This window comes from Aotus nancymaae, unplaced genomic scaffold (assembly GCF_030222135.1).
Source record: "Aotus nancymaae isolate 86718 unplaced genomic scaffold, 86718_ANA_hifiasm-v0.15.2.pri h1tg000057l, whole genome shotgun sequence".
In the NCBI taxonomy this organism is placed as follows: Eukaryota; Metazoa; Chordata; class Mammalia; order Primates; family Aotidae; genus Aotus; species Aotus nancymaae.
Window position 1 is genome coordinate 14,516,267 of NW_026988471.1, and position 19,858 is coordinate 14,536,124.

The 19,858-nt window shown below is 37.9% G+C and overlaps 1 protein-coding gene across 1 annotated transcript in view; it reads right to left on the reverse strand.

Moving 5' to 3' along the window:
- Nucleotides 1–18,721, reverse strand: part of NBAS (NBAS subunit of NRZ tethering complex) — a 372,519-nt gene extending 353,798 nt beyond the window's left edge. The window contains exons 1-6 of the mRNA XM_064363868.1: nucleotides 18,602–18,721; nucleotides 16,091–16,145; nucleotides 14,336–14,372; nucleotides 11,568–11,645; nucleotides 11,170–11,217; nucleotides 9,510–9,553 (exon numbers count right to left, since the gene is read on the reverse strand). Coding sequence (XP_064219938.1) covers nucleotides 9,510–9,553; nucleotides 11,170–11,217; nucleotides 11,568–11,645; nucleotides 14,336–14,372; nucleotides 16,091–16,145; nucleotides 18,602–18,718 — 379 coding nt within the window. The 5' untranslated portion in view covers nucleotides 18,719–18,721. The remainder of the gene's footprint in view (nucleotides 1–9,509; nucleotides 9,554–11,169; nucleotides 11,218–11,567; nucleotides 11,646–14,335; nucleotides 14,373–16,090; nucleotides 16,146–18,601) is intronic.
- Between the last annotated feature and the right edge of the window lie 1,137 nt (nucleotides 18,722–19,858).

Below are 19,858 nucleotides of genomic sequence, written 5' to 3' on the forward strand. Positions count from 1 at the left end.
AAAGACATATCTGAGACTGGGCAATTTACAAACGAAAGAGGATTAATTGGACTTACAGTTCCACGTGGCTGGGGAAGCCTCACAACCATGGTGGAAGGCAAAGAGAAGCAAGATCCACCTTGCATTGATGGCAGCAGGCAACGAGAGAATGAGGAAGACGCAAAAGCGAAAACCCCTGATAAAACCATCAGATCTTGTGAGACTTATTCACTATCACGAGAACAATATGTGGGAAACTGCCCCCATGATTCAATTATCTCCTACGAGGTCCCTTCCACAACATGTGAAAGTTACGGGAGTACACTCCAAAATAAGATTTGGGTGAGGACACAGAGATGAACCATATCATTTGTCAGACTTTTTATTGTCTGCCTTATTTGTGAATCTATAAATTCCAAAATGTCAGGAGCTGTGTCCATTTTGTTCATAATGTTTATGACCAGTGCCTAACACTCTTGTGGGACACAGCAAATACCCAAATGCTCAAGGAGAAGACTTCAATCCAGTGCCCATTCACCCAAACTAGAATTGGAAATGAGCAAGGATTTAAAAATAAGAAACACTGTGTTCTAGTCTCAGTGCTATCACAAGACAGCTGGATATGACCCTGGGTATGGCCTCAGTTTCCTCATTTTCAAAGTGAATTCAGTGAACAATCTCTCACGTATGTACATTCTTTACATCCAAGTCAAGAACCAGTGAGCAAGGGCAAACTAGTGGGAACAGAAAGACATTAGAGAAGCCAAATACGTAAATATTTAATAATGTCACTAAAAGAACACATGAGAAAAACCTTAACAATTCTACAATAAGAAAGGCCTAAATATGACAAGAAACTCTGAATTCACAAAGAAAAAAGTGACAAATGGTGGAGGGAGAGAGGGAGGGAGGGACAGTGTAAACATAAGAAACTGAATTTATAAAGAAAAATGTGACAAAAGGAAGGATAGAGGGAGGGAAAGGAGGAGGAAATTCTCTATGAAAAAAGATACCATAACAAATTTAAAACAAATGAATTGCGTAAAAACAATAGCCATAAACTTTTCAAATTGGAAAAAAAATCTACAAAACTACTTATCTAGTATCTTAATGAACTTAAAGCTAGATAAACTCAAAAGTCATCAAGGCACAGGATAATCTATGTCTGACAACCAATAATAAAGAGAAGGTTTTAAAGTAGACAGACAAAAGAAAGACACATTACATCTAAGAGAACAATAGCAATGATTCTCAATTTCTTGTCAAAAACAAAACAATGGCATCTTTAAAGAGCTAAAAGGGTCAGGTGTGGGTGGCTCACGCCTATAAGCCCAGCACTTTGGGAGGTTGAGGCAGGCGGATCATAAGGTCAGAGTTTGAGATCAGCTTACCCAATATGGTAAAACCCCATCTCTACTAAAAAATACAAAAATGAGCTGGGCATAGTGGCGCACACCTGTAGTCCCAGCTGCTCAGGTGGCTAAGGCAGGAGAATCACTTGGACCTGGGATGCAGTGAGTTGAGATCGCGCCACTGCACTCCAGCCTGGGTGACAGAGTAAGACTCCTTAAAAAAAAAAAAAAGAGCTGAAAGGAAGAAAAAAAAAAGATTAACCTAGATTTTTCTCAGATAAAACATTTTATAAAAACAAAAACAAACATTGAGAAAATTTGTTAGCAACAGTCCTCAGCAGAGTACGGTGGCTCATGCCTGTAATTCAAGTACTTTGGAAGGCCAAGGTAGGAGGATTGCTTGAATCTAGGAGGTCAAGACCAGCCTGGGCAACATAGGGAGACCCAGCTCTACAAAAAATTTTGAAAACTAGCAAAGCATGGAAGCCCAAGACACGAAGGTGTCAGTGAGCCAAGATTCCAGTCTAGATGATTAAAAAAAAAAAAAAAAAAAAAAAAAGTCCTGCCTTATAAGAAATGTCAAGTTCTACAAGCTGGAAAAAAAGAAACACTATCAAATGCAAATTCAATTTTATGCATATACAAAAAAATGAAAGAAAGGGAAAAGTGAGGTAAATATAAAAGACTGTCCTTATACAATTTCTTAAAAAGTTACTTGACACAGCCAGGCACGGTGGCTCATGCCTATAAACCCAGCACATTGGGAGGCTGAGGCGGCAGATCACTTGAGGCCAGGAGATCGAGATGAGCCTGACCAACAAGACAAAACCCCATATCTATTAAAATACAAAAATTAGCTGGTTATGGTGGTACACACCTATAATCCCAGCATGAGAACTGCTTGAACCCAGAAGGTGGAGGTTGCAGTAAGCTGAGATCATGCCTGTGCACTCCAGCCTGAGTGACAGAACAAGACTGAATGGCCAAAAAAAAAAAAAAAAAAAAAAACCTATATCCAATACCTGCACTATACCCAAGAACCAAATTCTTTTAAATGTGAAATATTCATGAATATATGCTAGGCCATAAATCAAACCTCAATAAACGAAAAAGGTTAAAATCATGTTGTATATGTTCTCTGGCCACAACAGAATTAAATTAGATGTAATTAACAAAAAGATGCTTATATTAGAATAGGCTTAAATGCTTAAATGTTTACATATAAAAAAAAGTTTAAAATCAGTGATCTAAATTTCCACCTTCCATCTAGAAAAATGAGAGCAAATTAAATCCTATATGCAGAAGAAAGAAACTAATAAGGGCAAACATCAAAGTAAGCAAAAAAAGAAATCCATAAAACCCATTTTTTTTCCTTTAAGAATATTTAATGCATAAAACTCTGGCCTGACTGATTTAAGAGAAAAAAGAAAAATACCAAGTACGAATCTGAAAACTGATAGAGGGGACATCAGTACAGAGCCTACAGACAGTAGAAGGGTAATAGGGAATATTATAAACATTAAGCCAATAAGTTCAACAATTTAGGAAGAAATTCCAAAAAAACAAAAATAAGAGGAAAGTGAAATTTTAAAAAGCCTTATTGATGTATTTTAATTAAACTAAAAATTTTAAATTGATTAATTTAATTAAAAGGCTGCTTACAAGAAAACTCCCAGTTTCACTGGCGAATTCCATCAAACATTTAAGGAAGGAATAATTCAATTCTACACAAACTGTTTCAGAAAATTTTAAAAATGATGAAACACTTGCCAATTCATCTTTTGAAACCAGCACTACTCCAATACCAAACCAGAAAGACGTTACAAAAGAGCAATCTAGATACCAATATCCTTCCTGAACACAGATGCAATAATCTGCTACCTATGTTTCATACAATTATCTGCATAAATGCATGATGATTTTTTTTTTGCTGGTGGAATCAAATATACTATCAAGTTGCTTGCTGCTCAGAGATCAAGTTTATAGGCATTTCCTGGATTATCTAGGAGACCTATGTCCTAACATCCAAGATACTATCCAGTAGAACAGATCAAAAAAGATACTCTGGAAAGTGCTTCTTAAACTTCAACCTAAAAATAACTCTTTTTTAATAACCTATAAGTGAAGAAATCAGATTATAAAACACTTTATTTTCATAGAATATATCTACAGTAACAGGTAGTTACAGAAAAACATCTGAAACAATTGATAATAAAATGTAAATGGTATTTATCCCTTGGTGCTGAGCTTATTTTTCTTTTCTACTTTTTGCTCATTTTTAGTTTCTAAAGTTTCTACTAAGAACGTGTATTATTTTTTCAACAAGAAAAAATTACTTTATCTAAATTTACAAAAAAGAAAAAATAGTCATCATATAATCTGAGGGTCCTGAATCACAGTTCTGGAACAAAATGCTTCATTTCAAGTCTGGGTGTTTCACCGGGTGTGGTGGCTCACACCTATAATTCTAGCACTTTGGGAGGCCAAGGCAGGTGGATCACTTGAAGTCAGGAGTTTCAGACTAGCCTGACCAACACGGTGAAACCCCGACTCTACTAAAAATACAAAGTTGGCCAGGCATGGTGGCAGGCGCCTATAATCCCAACTACTGGGGAGGCTAAGGTAGGATAATCACTTGAACCCAGAAGGTGAAGGGTGCAGTAAGGCGATATCACATCACTGCACTCCAGCCTGGGTGACAGTGCCAGACTCCATCTCGAAACAAAACAAAACAAAAAAAGTCCAGGTGTTTCAAATAGTCTATCCTTCCCAACCTTTTTCATGTTAACACATACAGAGAAAATCATATTTGTATGGCATCTAACAGTAAATTCATGAGGCTGCTGGAAGCCAGAGGCAACCAGTAGAAGCTCAGGCTGTCAGAGTGCCCAGCCAGCCACTGGAGGGCTGATGGGACCTCACCATACCTGTCGTAGGCAAGCTGCTGCGTACAATTAGGAAACTCACATTTATGGTATCTCAAAATCAAAAATATGAAAAAAATCTGTTGATTAACAACATAGTACAATTCTTTTTAAAAACTCTAATTTCATGTGCTATTTTTAGGTCATTATTCAAGTAGAAAGAGAAAACTGAATTAGTATTTATGGCCTAACGAACAGAGCCAAAACAAGTTACAATCCGCATTTAAAACACTCAAATGGCAGGTATTTTATAAAACAATAATTGAAAAATATCAGAGTAGAACCAAATAGCTCCTATTTCAGTTGGACTCTGCAATATGTAGTTTCAAAAATGCATTAACAACAATCTGGCTCCTTTTCTCCAGGCACACACATGAAATATCATTTGGCATATGGGAGTTATTCCCATAAAGATGAGTCAGATAACAAGCAAATGATCATTACCTCACATTATACGAAATGGAAAGAAGCCATTAATGCAGAATTAAGGTCATAAATTCACACATTCAGAAGCCAACAAAATAAAACATTAGCTCTCAAAGTATTATTTTCTTATCCTTGCTGCCACATTAACTGTACACGCTAAAAACTGACAAATATTATAATTTGTATAAAATACAGAAGGGTAAAGCTTCCCATTTTCATGTTAATTTGTAGATTTCTCAGTTTACTTACTGGTTAGGAGCAGGTGTCTAATGTCAAAGCTCAAAAGAACCCTGTATATCTGAATCACTCCAACACTCTAAGCATGCTCCTCAGAAACCTATGTTAGGCCCTGCAAGCCCTCACCCAGTGAAAGGGCTGCACTGGGAAAAAGGCAACTGAATACCCCCTCCAAATTATTCTTCTGGATACTTCTTGACCTTTATACATTATTTAAGCAAGTTCTGATCTACTCTAATAAGCACCGGTGATGAAAGTACAAAAGGTATATTCAAAAAGGGCTAGAGCCCCAAGCTTTAGATATTCACACTTACACACTATCGCCCCTTCTAGTACTCCCAAAAGGGTTAGGCAAACAGGTCTTTTTTTTTTTTTTTTTTTTTGAGGAGTCTCCCTCTGTCACACAGGCTGGAGGGTAGTGGCACAATCTCTGCTCACTGCAACCTCCACCTCCCGGATTCAAGCAATTCTGCTTCAGCCTCCTTAGTAGCTGGGACTATAGGCACCCGCCACCATGCCCGGCTAATTTTTTATACTTTTATTTAGTAGACATGGGGGTTCACCATGTTAGCCAGGATTATCTCGATCTCCTGACCTCATGATCCACCCACCTTGGCCTCCCAAAGTGCTGGGATTACAGGAGTGAGCCACCGTGCCCAGCTGGCAAACAGGTCTTCCTATCCACCCTTATTGCTCTGTTCTTGCTATGTATGCACATGTATACATAAGGAATAAAAAATATTAATGCCATGACAATTATCCACAAACTTATATATGGATCACCATAATATGTATGATATAGACAGTACTATATATAAGATATATACATACTCTTGAAAATTTCTAAAGTTAAGCAAGAAACAGGCAAACATACTTTGTTAGTAAATTCATTCATCCATAAAAAGCATTTGAACAGCTCCCAAGTGCCATTACCCACTTGACAGGGTCAACTACTATGTGCCTACAGTGTGTCAGGCACCACGCTAGGCACGAAAAAAAACATTTTTTATGTTGGGTAAGATACAAGCCCTAATGTCAAATAATTTACAGTCTAATTGGGAATCAGACAAACAAATCAACAATTTAAAAAGGAAAGCAGGCAAGGTGTGGTGGCTCATGCCTATAATCTCAGCACTTTGGGAGGCAAGGCACATGGATCGCCTGAGGTCAGGAGTTTGAGACCAGTCTGGCCAACACAGTGAAACCCCATCTCTACTAAAAATACAAAAAATAGTCAGGTGTGGTGGCACACACCTGTAATCCCAGCTACTTAGGAGGCTGAGGCAAGGGAATCACTTGAACACAGGAGATAGAGGTTTCAGTGAGCCGAGATTGCACCACTGTACTCCAACCTGTGTGACAGAGCAAGACTTCATCTCAAAAAATATATATAAATAAATAAAATAAATAAAAAAGGAAAGCAGACTAGCTAAGTGTTGTGATATAGGCACAAGCAACTAGCTGGGAAACATGAAGATGTACAAATGGTGGGAATGAACACAGGGAGGAGAGTTGATGCTTCATCTAAAATATACAGGAGTAATTAATTCAATACACAGGTAGGAGCTTCTGAGCAAATGGAACTATCTGTACCAAGGCATGAAGAACACAATGGGGTTAGAAAATTGTTCACTGTTTTGTACTAGAACATAAGACATATGGCAGGGAACTCTCACAGGATAAACAGGCTGACTGTGAAAAGTCTTTTATCCTAAGTTAGAAAACATGAACTGTATTCCAGTCAACAGCAAACAACTGACAGATTTCAGGCAGAATCATAGTAACAGTAATTACAACAATAGTTTAACATCTCCTAAGTACTCATGATGCCTCAGACATTATGCCACCAGTTTTATATACATTAATTCACATAATTTTCCCACAACTCAATTTATAAAATTACGCCCATTTTATAGATAATGATACTGAGGCTCAGAGAGGTAAAGTAACTTGCCCAGGATTACTAGAAATCTAGAAAGCAGTTAAGTCAGATGTGAAGGGTTACCTGCTAGAATAGTTTTTTGTTTTGTTTTGTTTTGTTTTTTGAGATGGAGTCTCGTTCTGTTGCCAGGCTAGAACGTAGTGGCACAATCTGAGCTCACTGCAACCTCTGCTTCCCGGGTTCAAGCGATTCTCCTGTCTCAGCCTCCTGAGGAGCTGGGACTACAGGCACGCACTACCACATCTAGCTAAATTTTTTTGTATTTTTAGTAGAGACAGAGTTTCACCATGTTGGCCAGGATGGTCTAGATCTCTTGACCTTGTGATCCGCCCACCTCAGCTTCCCAAAGTGCTGGGATTACAGCCGTGACCAACTACACCCAGCCCTTTTTTTTTTTCAAATGATCAATTTGCCAAGGAGTATAAAGTGTGGATTACTAAAGGGCATACAAAAGAAAACCTTGTCAGCAGGCTGTTGCAAGAAACCAAGTAAAAAATGCTGAGAGCCTAAACTAAGCCTACGATGGTAGAAGTACACAAGTGGAAGAAAAGAGCTATTTCAACAGGTTGAGCACCGTGGCTCACACCTGTAATGTCAAGCACTTTGGGAGGCCAAGGTGGGAGGGTCACTTGAACCCATGAGTGCAAGACCAGACTGGGCAACATGGCAAACCCCCATATCTATAAAAAATTTAAAAAATTAGCTGGGCATGGTGGCATGTACCTGTAGTCCCAGCTACCTGGGAAACTTAGGTGGGAGGATCACCAGAGCCCAGGAGGTTGAGGCTGCAGTGAGTCTCAATCATGCCACTGCACTCCAGCCTGAGTAAAAGACTGAGACCCTGTCTCAAAAAAAAAAAATTTTTTTTCAATCAATCTATAAATAAATAAACAGACTCCCAAGGCTTCGTAAATTTAAGTTAACAGTGACTCTTTGCCATCATGGCACTTAGTACAATTACAATGAATTACTTGTCATCTCTCTCTTAAAGGCTGGGCACAGTGACTCACACCCATAATCCCAGCACTTTGGGAGGCTGAGGCAGGAGGATTGCAGGAGTTTGAGGCCAGCCTCGGCAACAAGGCAAGACTCCCATCTCTACAAAAAATTTAAAAATAATAAAAAGTTAGCCGGACATACTGGTGCATGCCTGTGGTCTCAGCTTCTCAGGAGGCTGAGGCAGGAAGATCAGGAAACCATGATCACAGCACTGCACTCCAGCCTGGCAACAGAGTGAGGCCCTATCTCAAAAAATAAAAATAAAAAAAGAACAGCATTTCCATGAGGGAGTGGGGGAATCTTCTGTATTACCCCCACTCCCTTACAGAAATTACCACATTGTAGCTCTGAAAACTATGAGTGCCTCCAATCTCCTTGCTCTCTTATCAATGTCAAACATATATTTTATCCTAACACTGTTTTAAGATAAAATATTTATACTGCTTTATTTCTATACACAAGAACATCATTTAAAGTCCTAAATACAGAGCCAGGCAGACAGTAAGAACACTATAAATGTTTATTATCAACACAATGACCATGATTACCATCATTATACTTTGTACGATTACACTGTTAAACTAATCCAAGATCAGACAGAACTGCAGGTCCTGTAAAGAAAACATAGGTAATAGATGTATTTATCTAATACCTCTTTTTCTCCCGTAAGGTTCGTTCTGCCTTTTCATACACTGCTCCTGAAGACTGAAACACTCCCTATCTTCTTCTGCCTTCTACTCATTCTTCTTTTTTTTGAGACGGAGTCTCGCTCTGTCACCCAGGCTGGAGTGTAGTGGCGTAATCTCGGCTCACTGCAATCTCCATCTCCCAGGTTCAAGCGATTCTCCTGCCTCAGCCTCCCGAGTAGATGGAATTACAGGCATGTGCCATCATACCTGGCTAATTTTTGTATTTTTAATAGAGACAGGGTTTCGCCATGTTGGCCAGGCTGGTCTCAAACTCCTGACCTCAAGTGATCCACCCACTTCAGCCTCCCAAAGTGCTGGAATTACAGGCATGAGCCACTGCATCCGGACTAACCATTCCTAAAGTTGCTTTCCAAAAGTCATTTTTCTTTCTTAGCCATTTCATCTCACACCCTGGTTAAGAAATCTCATAGGACTTAGTTTTTACTTAAATAGATTTGGAAAAGTTTATAATTATACATTTGAGCATTTATATGCTTCATGAGATGAAGGACCAGGTCTTTTTGCTCACAATCATACCTCAAGCACCCAGCAAAACATCACATACACATAAATTACAGTCAGTAAATTTTTGCTGAATATATAAAAGAATGACCAAATTCTACCCTTTTTTACTAGTCTGTATCTGATCAACCCTTGACTCACGCCTTAATATTTCTTTCTGCATTTAATCCAAAATAAAAGACTACTGACAGTTAAAAATACTTCATTCAAAACTGGCTTAGACTTTTTTAAAACACAGTTTCCAAATCTCATCAAAATGAACCATTTTAAAACAAAATATTTAAGACAGTTAAAAAAAATCAATTATGTTTTCTTATTATTTTAATATCATGATAATCCTTGTTAATAAATAGTTAATATATATCCTGACTTTTAATAAACACTGTAAACCACTGAAGATTTGAAATTTTCATTTTTTAAATATTTTGTAAACTCTTACCTTGACATTTCCCAATTATGGATGTAAAATCATCTTTCGCAGACCTGTAAAACGTGCAAAATCAAGGCAAAAGTTTTATCATAACATTGTATAGAACTATAAAATACCAGATACTGTGGACTAGACAGCCTCTATATAAAACACTAAATCATTTCTCCTCTCAGAGATGGTTCTGTGCCTCAATTATGACCCTTTTGTCAGTGACAATATTTTCTTCCAACCTCCTTATTGCATCAGATATGGAGCTACACTGTATTAAACTATTTATACATATAAATATGGAATATAGTGACACAGCCTAAGTGAATTTACCATGGTCTTTTCATACAATAGAGATGCCTGGTCCCAATCTCCAAAGGTTCTGAATCAGGAAATCTGGGATGTGGCCCAAGCAAAAATATTTTTTTGCTGGACACATCAATCCTAATTAAGAACCAGTAGTCTGTATCATCTTATGAAGTTTGATCACTTAGGAAAAAAAAAGTCTTATTTTAAGAAATCAAAGAACCTTAATAGGTCACCATATTTAAATCAATAACCTATTTTAAATCTGTGATCCTGAAATATATGCCAAGTAGTATAATTATTATAAAACGTGTTTAAAAATGAAAACTGGTAAACCCTCTGGAAAAGAGTTTAATAACAATTATCCAAAACCTTCATGTCCATAGCATTTGACCTAACAATTCTATTTCAATAAATTTATCCCAGGGAAATAATTACAGATACATACAGATATCAAGAAAACTGGTGTCTAATTTATGAAGGAGGAAAATAATACCCAGTTTAAAGGGATTAAATTTTGCTATGAGCACTCAATGAAGTATTATGGAATTACTACAATTGACTCCTGAACAACACAGGCTTCAACTGTGCAGGTCCATGTATATGTGGATTGTCTTCTATCTCTACCACTCTGAGACAGCAAGACAACCTCCCCCTTCTTCCTCCTCCTCCTCAGCCCACTCAATGTGAAGATGATGATAATGAAGACCTTTATGATGGTCCACTTCCACTTAATGAACAGTAAATGTATTTCCTCTTCCATATGATTTTCCCAATAACAATTCCCAAAGAATGAACTCATTTTTCTTAGTTGCTATTGTTGATAGCTCTTTTATAACTGATACATTGTTTAAAAATAAAACACCTGAAAAGTCCAGCTTAGAGATGTGTCTTTTAGATGTGTATATAATACCACTGAATGTCTCATGAGGACAGACAGCATAATCCAGTCTCAAGTAATATGTAACCTTGGTCTTTTGCACACCCATATTCAATCTACCGTTTTGTACCAACAGAGCAAAAACATCCCTACTTTTTTACACCTTCCTGAATGTCTGTTTAGCTGATGTAGCAGTAAATAGTCAAACAAGAGTGATTTCCAGAGTTCTGGAAGATAGGCCTCGTTTACTGAGAAAGTAAAATTTCTTAGGAGGCAACAGAATGATCTGGGGAAGGAGAAAGATAAGCATACAACTCTGAGAAAGCATCCTTAATTTTTTAACTGGCATAAGTTAGTGTTTGACACTCACAAAATTAAGTGAGTTAATAATAAAATCCTTTTAAATATATCCCCTATAAAAATCTTTGTTCCCATTTAGAGAGTAAAAAACGTTTCTCAAAGGAAATCTTGAATATGAATAATATTAACAATTACCTGATTTCCACACACTGATCTTGAACAGCAGCCAAAAGCTTTCCATTGCTTTCATGGAGAAGAAAGAGGGGGGAAATATCTATTATGAATATCTGTAGCAGCTTTCAACACAGATAGAATTATTTAATAAGTTAAAATCATTTTTAAATTTGTTCACATGCTTTAATTATCCATCCTTTGACCTTACAATTAGATGAGGATAGAGGTACAAAAGCATACGAAATGGTTTAATACAGCATGAATTAACATGTTTAAACAATACTAATCATATGCAACAAAGAGATTTACATACAACAAAAATCAAGACTGAAAGCCATAAGGACTCCAAAATTAACATCCATAATGAAATGTAAAAGCTAATCCAGATAGAAAAACATACGAATTTTACACTTCCTTACCTTGCAAGTACCAAATGCCAGTTTATCTGTTTATTAACCAAGCGAACCAGTCCATCAGGGAGCAAAAAAGGTGCAGGGCTGAAATCACAACACATTAGTTAACTTAAAATCTAATCATAAAAATCATATATAAGTAAACAAATAAATAGCACATACACTTATAGAGAGAGACATGGATTTTTTTCCATTAGAATATAAAATTTGAATATTAGCAAACCCAAAACCAAAAGTTACTATTTGGTAGCTGAAATCTGACCATATACATTTTATTTCCAAAAAACATAGTGGTGTTCAAAGGTATAAATGTATGTATTTCCCAGAAAAAAGACATCTAGCATACCAGTAATATCTAGAATACCAATAACTTACACCAACCCTTCCTGCTCTAACCACCTAGAAACTCTGGCTCAAGTGTAACAAAAACAAATTTTAGCATAGAGTTAAACTCACAAGAAAGAAAGAGAAATTTCCAAGTACTAGAAATGAAAAAGTCACTGAAAACTAGAATTGAGGACGGGAGGAAAGAGAGACAAGAATCAAAAACAGGACTTAGCACACAGGATAGGAAATGAGCTACTGAACCGAAGAGAGGACAGGATCTGGAAGTGACACTCCTGCAAAAGCCAGGATGCTCAAATGACTGCACCAAGTTATTGAAAGAACTAGAAACACCTCACCATAGGTCCAGGGAGACTAAAGACTCTCTTCTCTGCCTGGAACTATGGTTTTGTGGAGGATGGGAATAAAATCTACAAAAAAATAAAAGCCCACGTCTGGACCATATGCAAGATCAGACTGCAATTTCACTTTACTCATGTGATGCAAGAACAAGCATAAGTTCAAAATAAAACCATTAGCAAAATACACAAATCCTACTATGAGTGAGTGAGTAGACGCAGCAAATTAGAGGAATAATACCTGAAGAAATCAAGAAAACAGATGGAAAAGAAGAATAAATAATTCCATCAAAGAAAAATAGGAAAAAAAATACATGATGGAAATCAGAAAACACAAAATAAGATTTCAAAATGTTAGTGGCCGGGCACGGAGGCATGTGCCTACAGTCTCAGCTACATGGGAGGCTGAGGCAGGAGGATTATTTGAACACAGGAGTTTAAAGATAGAGTGTCCCATGATCTTGCCTGTGAACAGCCACTGTACTCCAGCCTAAACAACACAATTAGATCCTCTCTTTAAAAAAAAAGATAATAAATATTGGTGATATACATGTGGTGTATTTATGCTCATTTTTAAATCACAAAATAATATCAAAGACAGTTACAAAAATATAATGAAGATATGAAACATGCTTGTGAATACTATCTACATAAGGATGATAATTTCCTTTAGAAGGGAAGGGAAAGGAAAAAGATTGGAAAAGGATTTGAGGTATAACATTTTCCATAAAAAGGGCTAGCTAATCCAGGTTTATTATACTGTTGATAATTCTCAGCATGTTTATATTTCATAATTAAAAGAAAAGAACCTTTTTTAAAAAAAGAAGAAAAAGCCAAAGAAAGAAAAAAAAAGAAAAAGTCACTTGAAACAAATACTGACCCCAAAACCTTTGGGTTTAATTGCCATAAACGCAAGAGGACAAATTGAACTGTAATCTTTTTGAAAGTAACATATCACAAGAAAGATTCATCACTTAATGGTGCATTTACAACCTGTCCAATGATCAACACACCCAGTTCAAGGAAAAAGGCTTCTCAGGAGGAAGGGAGACAAAAAGACAAGTACTTATGATGCCTGATCATAAGGTTCTCACACACAGGATAAGGCTTGTATCAGAGTTAACTTTTTGAGTCCTCCTTTTCAATAGATAACAAAAAGAACTATTAAGCAGCAACCTGAACAAGACAAGCTTACCACCTTATCCAAGCGTGTTCAAGACTAACAAGCTATTGCCTAGTGAGGTCAGAAAACACAGCCCACCTCCTAAATTCCTATTGTATCCTTCCACTCTCTCTTCCTACTCACCTCTGTCCTAACATATCCCACACCCACAAAAAAGTGATATAATTAAGTACAGAAATGTAAATATGCACACATATATATGTATATATGTACATAGACACACACATACACAGAGTAAAAGTAGGAAAACATTGGAGCAAGTCCTAGAGAAGAGCCAAAGGTCTCTTTTATGGAACTATATGATCTCTGGAACTTTAAGACAAGATATCCTCAATGAAAAAGCGATCTATGTAAATAATTCTATAAAACAATTCCTACATATGTATCTAAAAGCAGAATTTATAACTTTTTTGTCATAATAATTATTTCTTTGTTCCTTCTAAAGCTAAAAATTAGTATCATGCCTGAAAATATACTTAACACCCAAGGAATTAAAATGTATACAAGAATTGAAACCTAAAGAACCTTCTCTGATACACAGCAGTTGAATATTAACCATAAGAGAGATAATGTGACAGTAAGAACAAAAATGGTTTTTAAAAGGTATGCAGGCTACAGATGCTTCACATGGACGTTCAACATAAGCCTGAGAACCCTCATCAGAGGAAGCTGAAATCGTCATGAGACATTCTTAATAGTAACTAAGGGAATAAAAACTACCCTAAGTCTACTGAGATATCTTGTTAGATTATACCTAAATGTTTAAAATGTCTGTTTTATACTGAGTTTGCCCGAATGTCAGCAACTTTATCATGATCTAGAATTCAATTATGAATACAAATCATAAATAGAATAATATTGTTCGCATTTGACATTCATACTGTTTCTCTGAAGAACTGAAGACTCACCTGTACCAGATGTATTGGCGTAAAAATAATAAACGATCTGTAATAAAAAAAATGGCAAAGCCAAATATAAATCAGTTGTTCTTTAAGAATCATTTCAAATTAGATTTATGGATAATAAATCTAAAATATACTGCAGAATTGAGTCATTTAAAAAAACATAAAGAACACAATTCTTAAAATGAGAGACTAAATATAACCTAATACACACTATAACATTTACAGGGTCATATATTTGTTTATATTAAATTCCAAGTTTGTGTGTTATTCAAAGGTTTCAAGTATTTCCTAACTGTACCAGAAATAAAAGCAGTGTGAGATGTTAAAACCTAAGAAGCTTTCATGAAACCATGGACTAGAAATTATAATAATCACCCTTTAAAAAACAAAATATCTGTATAAAAATTGAAACAAGATACTATTTTACACTGTATAGCGAAGATTTTAATAATAATAACACCTAAAATGGGAAAGCCAGTGGAAAACAAAACCTCTAACACACTATTAAAAAACAATGCTTCATATCATCCTATTTTAAATGTATATGTACGTGTGTACCTGTGTATGCAGTTAGGTATATATCAATGGAAAAAAATCTAAAGATTAACAGATTATCTCTGGGTGATAAGATGAGGACAAGTTTTTTTCTAATTTGTAGTTATCTATAGTGTCTATGTTTTCTACAATGAATTTTTATTACTTGTACAGATTTTCTAAATTCTCAAGATTTAGAAGCATTTGTCATTTGAAAACTGAATATGCTAGTGCTTCCTGTATTGGAAGATAAAATTAACCATAATTAACTATAATTTTATCAGAAGATAAAAGTATAATGAGAAAATTAGATTATAGTTAATTTCAAGTACTCAACTTCTGTGAAAATGAATTTTCTATATATAAGGAACTTCAATTCACTGGTATAAGGAACTGCTGTCAAATTCCAAATGAATGACCTTGGGCAAGTTTTCTCATCTGAAAACATGAAGGAGTAACAGCACCTACCTTCTGGTTTGATAAAAGGACTCCATTCATTAATATGGTAAAGCCCTCATGGCACCAGCTCAGTGAACCTACTGCTCAATCCTTTCTCAGACTCTTGTTAGTTCATATGTAAAATCTGTCAGGAGTTAAATCAATACCCTGGCTTACCAAATTTGTAATTTGAGAATCTCTCAAGAGATGTATCTGAAACATCACATAAACCACTTAAAATAGTCTGTCACTGTATTTTCACCTTCAACATTCACAGACTCTCTGAGACTCATACTGGCTTTGACCTTCATTCCTTCTAGAATAGGGGTCCCCAACCTTTTTGGCACCAGGGACCAGTTTTGTGGAAGACAATTTTTCCAAGCAACCTAGATCCCTCACAAATGCAGTTTACAACAGGGTTCTTGCTTCCGTGATAATCTAATGCTGTCACTTATCTGACAGTGGAGCTCAGGTGGTAATGCTCACTCACCCACCAATCGCCTCCTGCTATGTCTGGTACCAGTCCATGGCCCAGGAATTGGGGACCCCTGTTCTAGAATACATCCATAATGGTTAAACCAATGCTATATACTTTAGCTCTAAGGTGCATTGAAAACTTGCATGTGTATACATATGCATATACATATATATGTGTGTATATATAAATACATATAAAATTAAACTCAAATAACAGGTTACTTTCATTAAGCTCCATATCAGAAGTCTAAAGAACACACTTTAACTGTTAACTACATCATTACATGTAGAGAAATAAGCTATATATACCTCGAATTGCTTTCGTGATGATAAAGGATGCACCATGTTTTCGGTTGCCTCTAGGCTGGAATTCAAAACAAAAAATTCTTTGAATTTTCTTGTATTAGACTAGTATTACTTATATAATATGTAAACTTATTTTTCTTTACTAATACTCAGAGTTTTGGGCACAGCGAAGCAGTATCTTAAAACTATTTCAAGACTGAATGTTTAGGTGCAGTGGCTCATGCCTATAATCCCAGCACTTTGGGACACCAAGGTGGGCCGATTACTTGAAACCAGGAGTTCCAGACCAGCCTGAGCAACATGGCAAAACCTCATCTCTACAAAAAAGGCATGGCCATGCATGCTTATAGCCCCAGCTACTCGGGAGGTTGAGATGACCGAAGAGGTTGAAGCTACAGTGAGCAGTGATCACGCCCCTGCCATCCAGCCTGCGTGACAAAGTGAGACCCTGTCTCAAAAAAAAAAAAGAGAGTCAGGACGGGGGACAATAGGAGTAAAGTGAGCACAGCAGAGCTACAGGCACAGGCACACATCAGGACTAACCTTGCAGGAAAGAACAAGGATTGAAGCTGGAAACTATTTCCAAATCAAATACCAATCCAAAGACAAGAGAAGTCAAGGCCAAAGACCATTCTGGTTGCCAGTTCAGCACACTCTACTGGGGCTGTAAGTTTTGCTCACAGAAAAAGCGGTCATATCTCCAAGGCAAATTAATTGACTATCTGTTGCATACCCATACAGACAATGCTACTGACAAAACATACACAGATATGTAATTGCTATATTAAATAATTCCATTCCATGAGTACAGACTGAACACACTGTGGATAGGTTCATGACACTAGGCACTGCATAAGATGCACTCAAGTGCTGTCAAGAAAAGCCCAATGGACATACACTAAGTGTAGATAAGATTTAAAAAAAAAAAACAAAACATGCACAGAAAAGTAATTTCACTCAACAAACATGAATTGATCTTCGGATTCATGCAAGACACAATTTGGCCTGGGGAGAGATACAAAGATGAATCAGATGTAACTGCCCTCCAAGAGCCTATAGTTCAACAGCTGAAATCAATATAATGCAGAAATCAATAGAACTACTCCACCTCCAACACACACACACACACACACACACACACACATACACACAAAGTGCTAAGGGTTTCAAAGTTAGTTAACTCTGGTTACTTTTTTGAAATCAATTTATGGTAAGCATTCTGAAACATTATTGCAATTAACCAATGAGTATTAAGGAGTGGAAACTCATCTAACCAGCTGCAACAGCAACAGCTTCCTAGCTGCATAACCCCAAAAATATTCACATTAAGACAAACTAAGTATTTGAAATTAAACAGTAATGTATGCAGATCTCTACCCGTCTACAAAATACATTATTCAAGATAAGCACAAACCGCAATGGGAATGAGGCTAAAGAGGAAAAAAATACAAACTTTGGGCTGAAAAATGGGTCGTTTCTCCAGTACAGAAACACTCAGAAAAAAATGTAAGAGAATTTGTATGGAATGGACTATATAATCTTTAATAAAGATTCTTTTCGATCTGGCTGCTTCCTCTGGGTCTAAAATAGTAACTGGCATGTATTAAAAACTCAATAAATATCTGTTGAATAAACATGGATCTGCGGTTCTACTCCACCACAGACACAGGAGGCCCTCAGTACCAAACAACTGATAATCCCAAGATCCAGTCCATAAATTATCAACCTCTATAACCCTTTTCTAGCAGGGATCCCAATCCCAGCCAGTAGCTCTTTCCTCTTCACTTCAGTGGTATTTCGCTCACATCATAAAATGCTAGATTATGATTGTCTCTCTTCTAAACGAGAAGCTCCAAGACTCTTCTAAACGAGAAGCTCCACGAAAGCATATTCATCTCTGTATCCTCGGCACCTAGCACAGCATATGGGACACGGAGACGAACGAAAGGACACGCACACGCTTATTAAATGCTCTTTTATTGAAACACACAAGAACTGGCGCGATCCAGCCCCGTGTAACGGTAAAGGCTCAGATTCCGCGCTCTGCAGTAGCCTGCCAGATGCTGAAGACTGTAAGGTCCTGGAAAATTCTCCCACCGCAGCTTAGTGTCTACTCGGACTAGCCCTAGCCAGACAGCAAGAAAGGACCACCGAGAGTCCAGACAGGAGAAAGGACCCTCGAGTCCAGCGCTGTGCCCTCCCCTCCGAATACAGAGAGCGAAACTAACAACCAGAATGGGATCGTACGCTCCCCAGAGCGCGAAGTTCCAGCCCTCAACAACCGAATTCTGAACCCAGGAGGAATCTCAAGGACCACCACCCCACCCTGCCTTAGGAGCCCCAGACCCCCGCCAGCCCAAGGTGCTGTTGCCAGGGCGACCGCACAGGTCATAAGGCCCTGGTCCCCCGCCCACCCGGCTCCACTCCCCTACGCGGCTCCTGCTACGTGGCTCTGCCCACGAAGCACCCGCGACCGCGCCAAGTTGGCTGCTACTGTAGACGGGCCTGCTTCACCTGTACTTCAGTCTCCGGTGGCCACTCGGTGTTGACCAACAAGTCATAGAGAATCGTCTCCTCCTCCCCTTCTGCAGCGCCTGGACTCAAAGCCGGCCCTGACGCGGGGGCCGCCATGTTTGCCCGGGACTCAAGCTGCGGAGGGAATGCCTCTACGGAATCCCTCACAGGACAAGATTCCCTAGCCGCGGCCGCTTTTGATTCGCGGGGAAGAGAGGGGAGTGACCTGACCGCGGCAAGGAAATGCTCGGTTAACCCTTTTATGAGTAGGAAGGACAGGGACTATTGCTAGTCTTGGGAACGACTTGTGTCCCGGTCCTGGTGCACTCCTTGTTAATTAATCTACAGGAGATCAGCCAAGTCATCGAGCCTCTCTTATCAAGTCAGCTTCGATAAAACAAATGATAAGAGAACCCCACTGAAATGCTAATGTTCATTTGTGTATTCTTTGTCTTACGTGTAGAGAAAGTTCAAACAATGGTTTTAAAATAAACAACCAAAGTTATCCAACGCAAGAGATCAAGCCAATGAAAGGTAGCAGAGGAAAGATGCTACGGGCACTCAGAAAAGGCAACGAAGGCCAGAGAGTCTGCTGGGACTTCGTGGAGGACGTGGAGCTTGTCCCTGGGTCTTCAACAATAGGCAGAATTTTAATCCACTAGAGAAGCATTTCAAATAGCGGGAAATGGGATGAGCAGAGACAGAGGCAGAAATACAGAGTTGAAAGAGCTCTTTCAACGTGTCGCGAGTGAGCGACGACTTTCTGGGTGTGGGGGTAGAAGAATTTACAAGAAAGTGGGCGATAAAGAAAGACAGATTAAAGAAAGTACGAAAGTTCGTTGCCAGGGGCAGAATCAGCAGAGGAGGAGCTCACTGCCAGGAAACAAAGGGTTGTTGAGAAATTTATAGACTGGAACTTGGGGTGATTGGTAACACCGAGGTAGCAGGGAGTTAACTTGCTTTTTGTTGTCGTTGTTAGCCCTTTGGTGTTTGATGAATTGAGGCGTTTGAAGGTAAGCAGGAAGTTTGTGAGTTAAGTACATTATCTGTGTAGAAGGGCCGTATGTCCTGGGCCATAAAGAAAAGTGGACCTATGGCTTATTCCTTCCTTTGGTTTATATGTTTGGGACCATGAAGAAAGGCAGACGTACAGCTTATTTGCTTTATCTCTTTGTTTTTCCCTGCTCCTACCCACCTGCCTTTTTTTACCTAATTAGTACTCCACAGGATGGGTGAATAGAGCACAGTTGAGAAAGG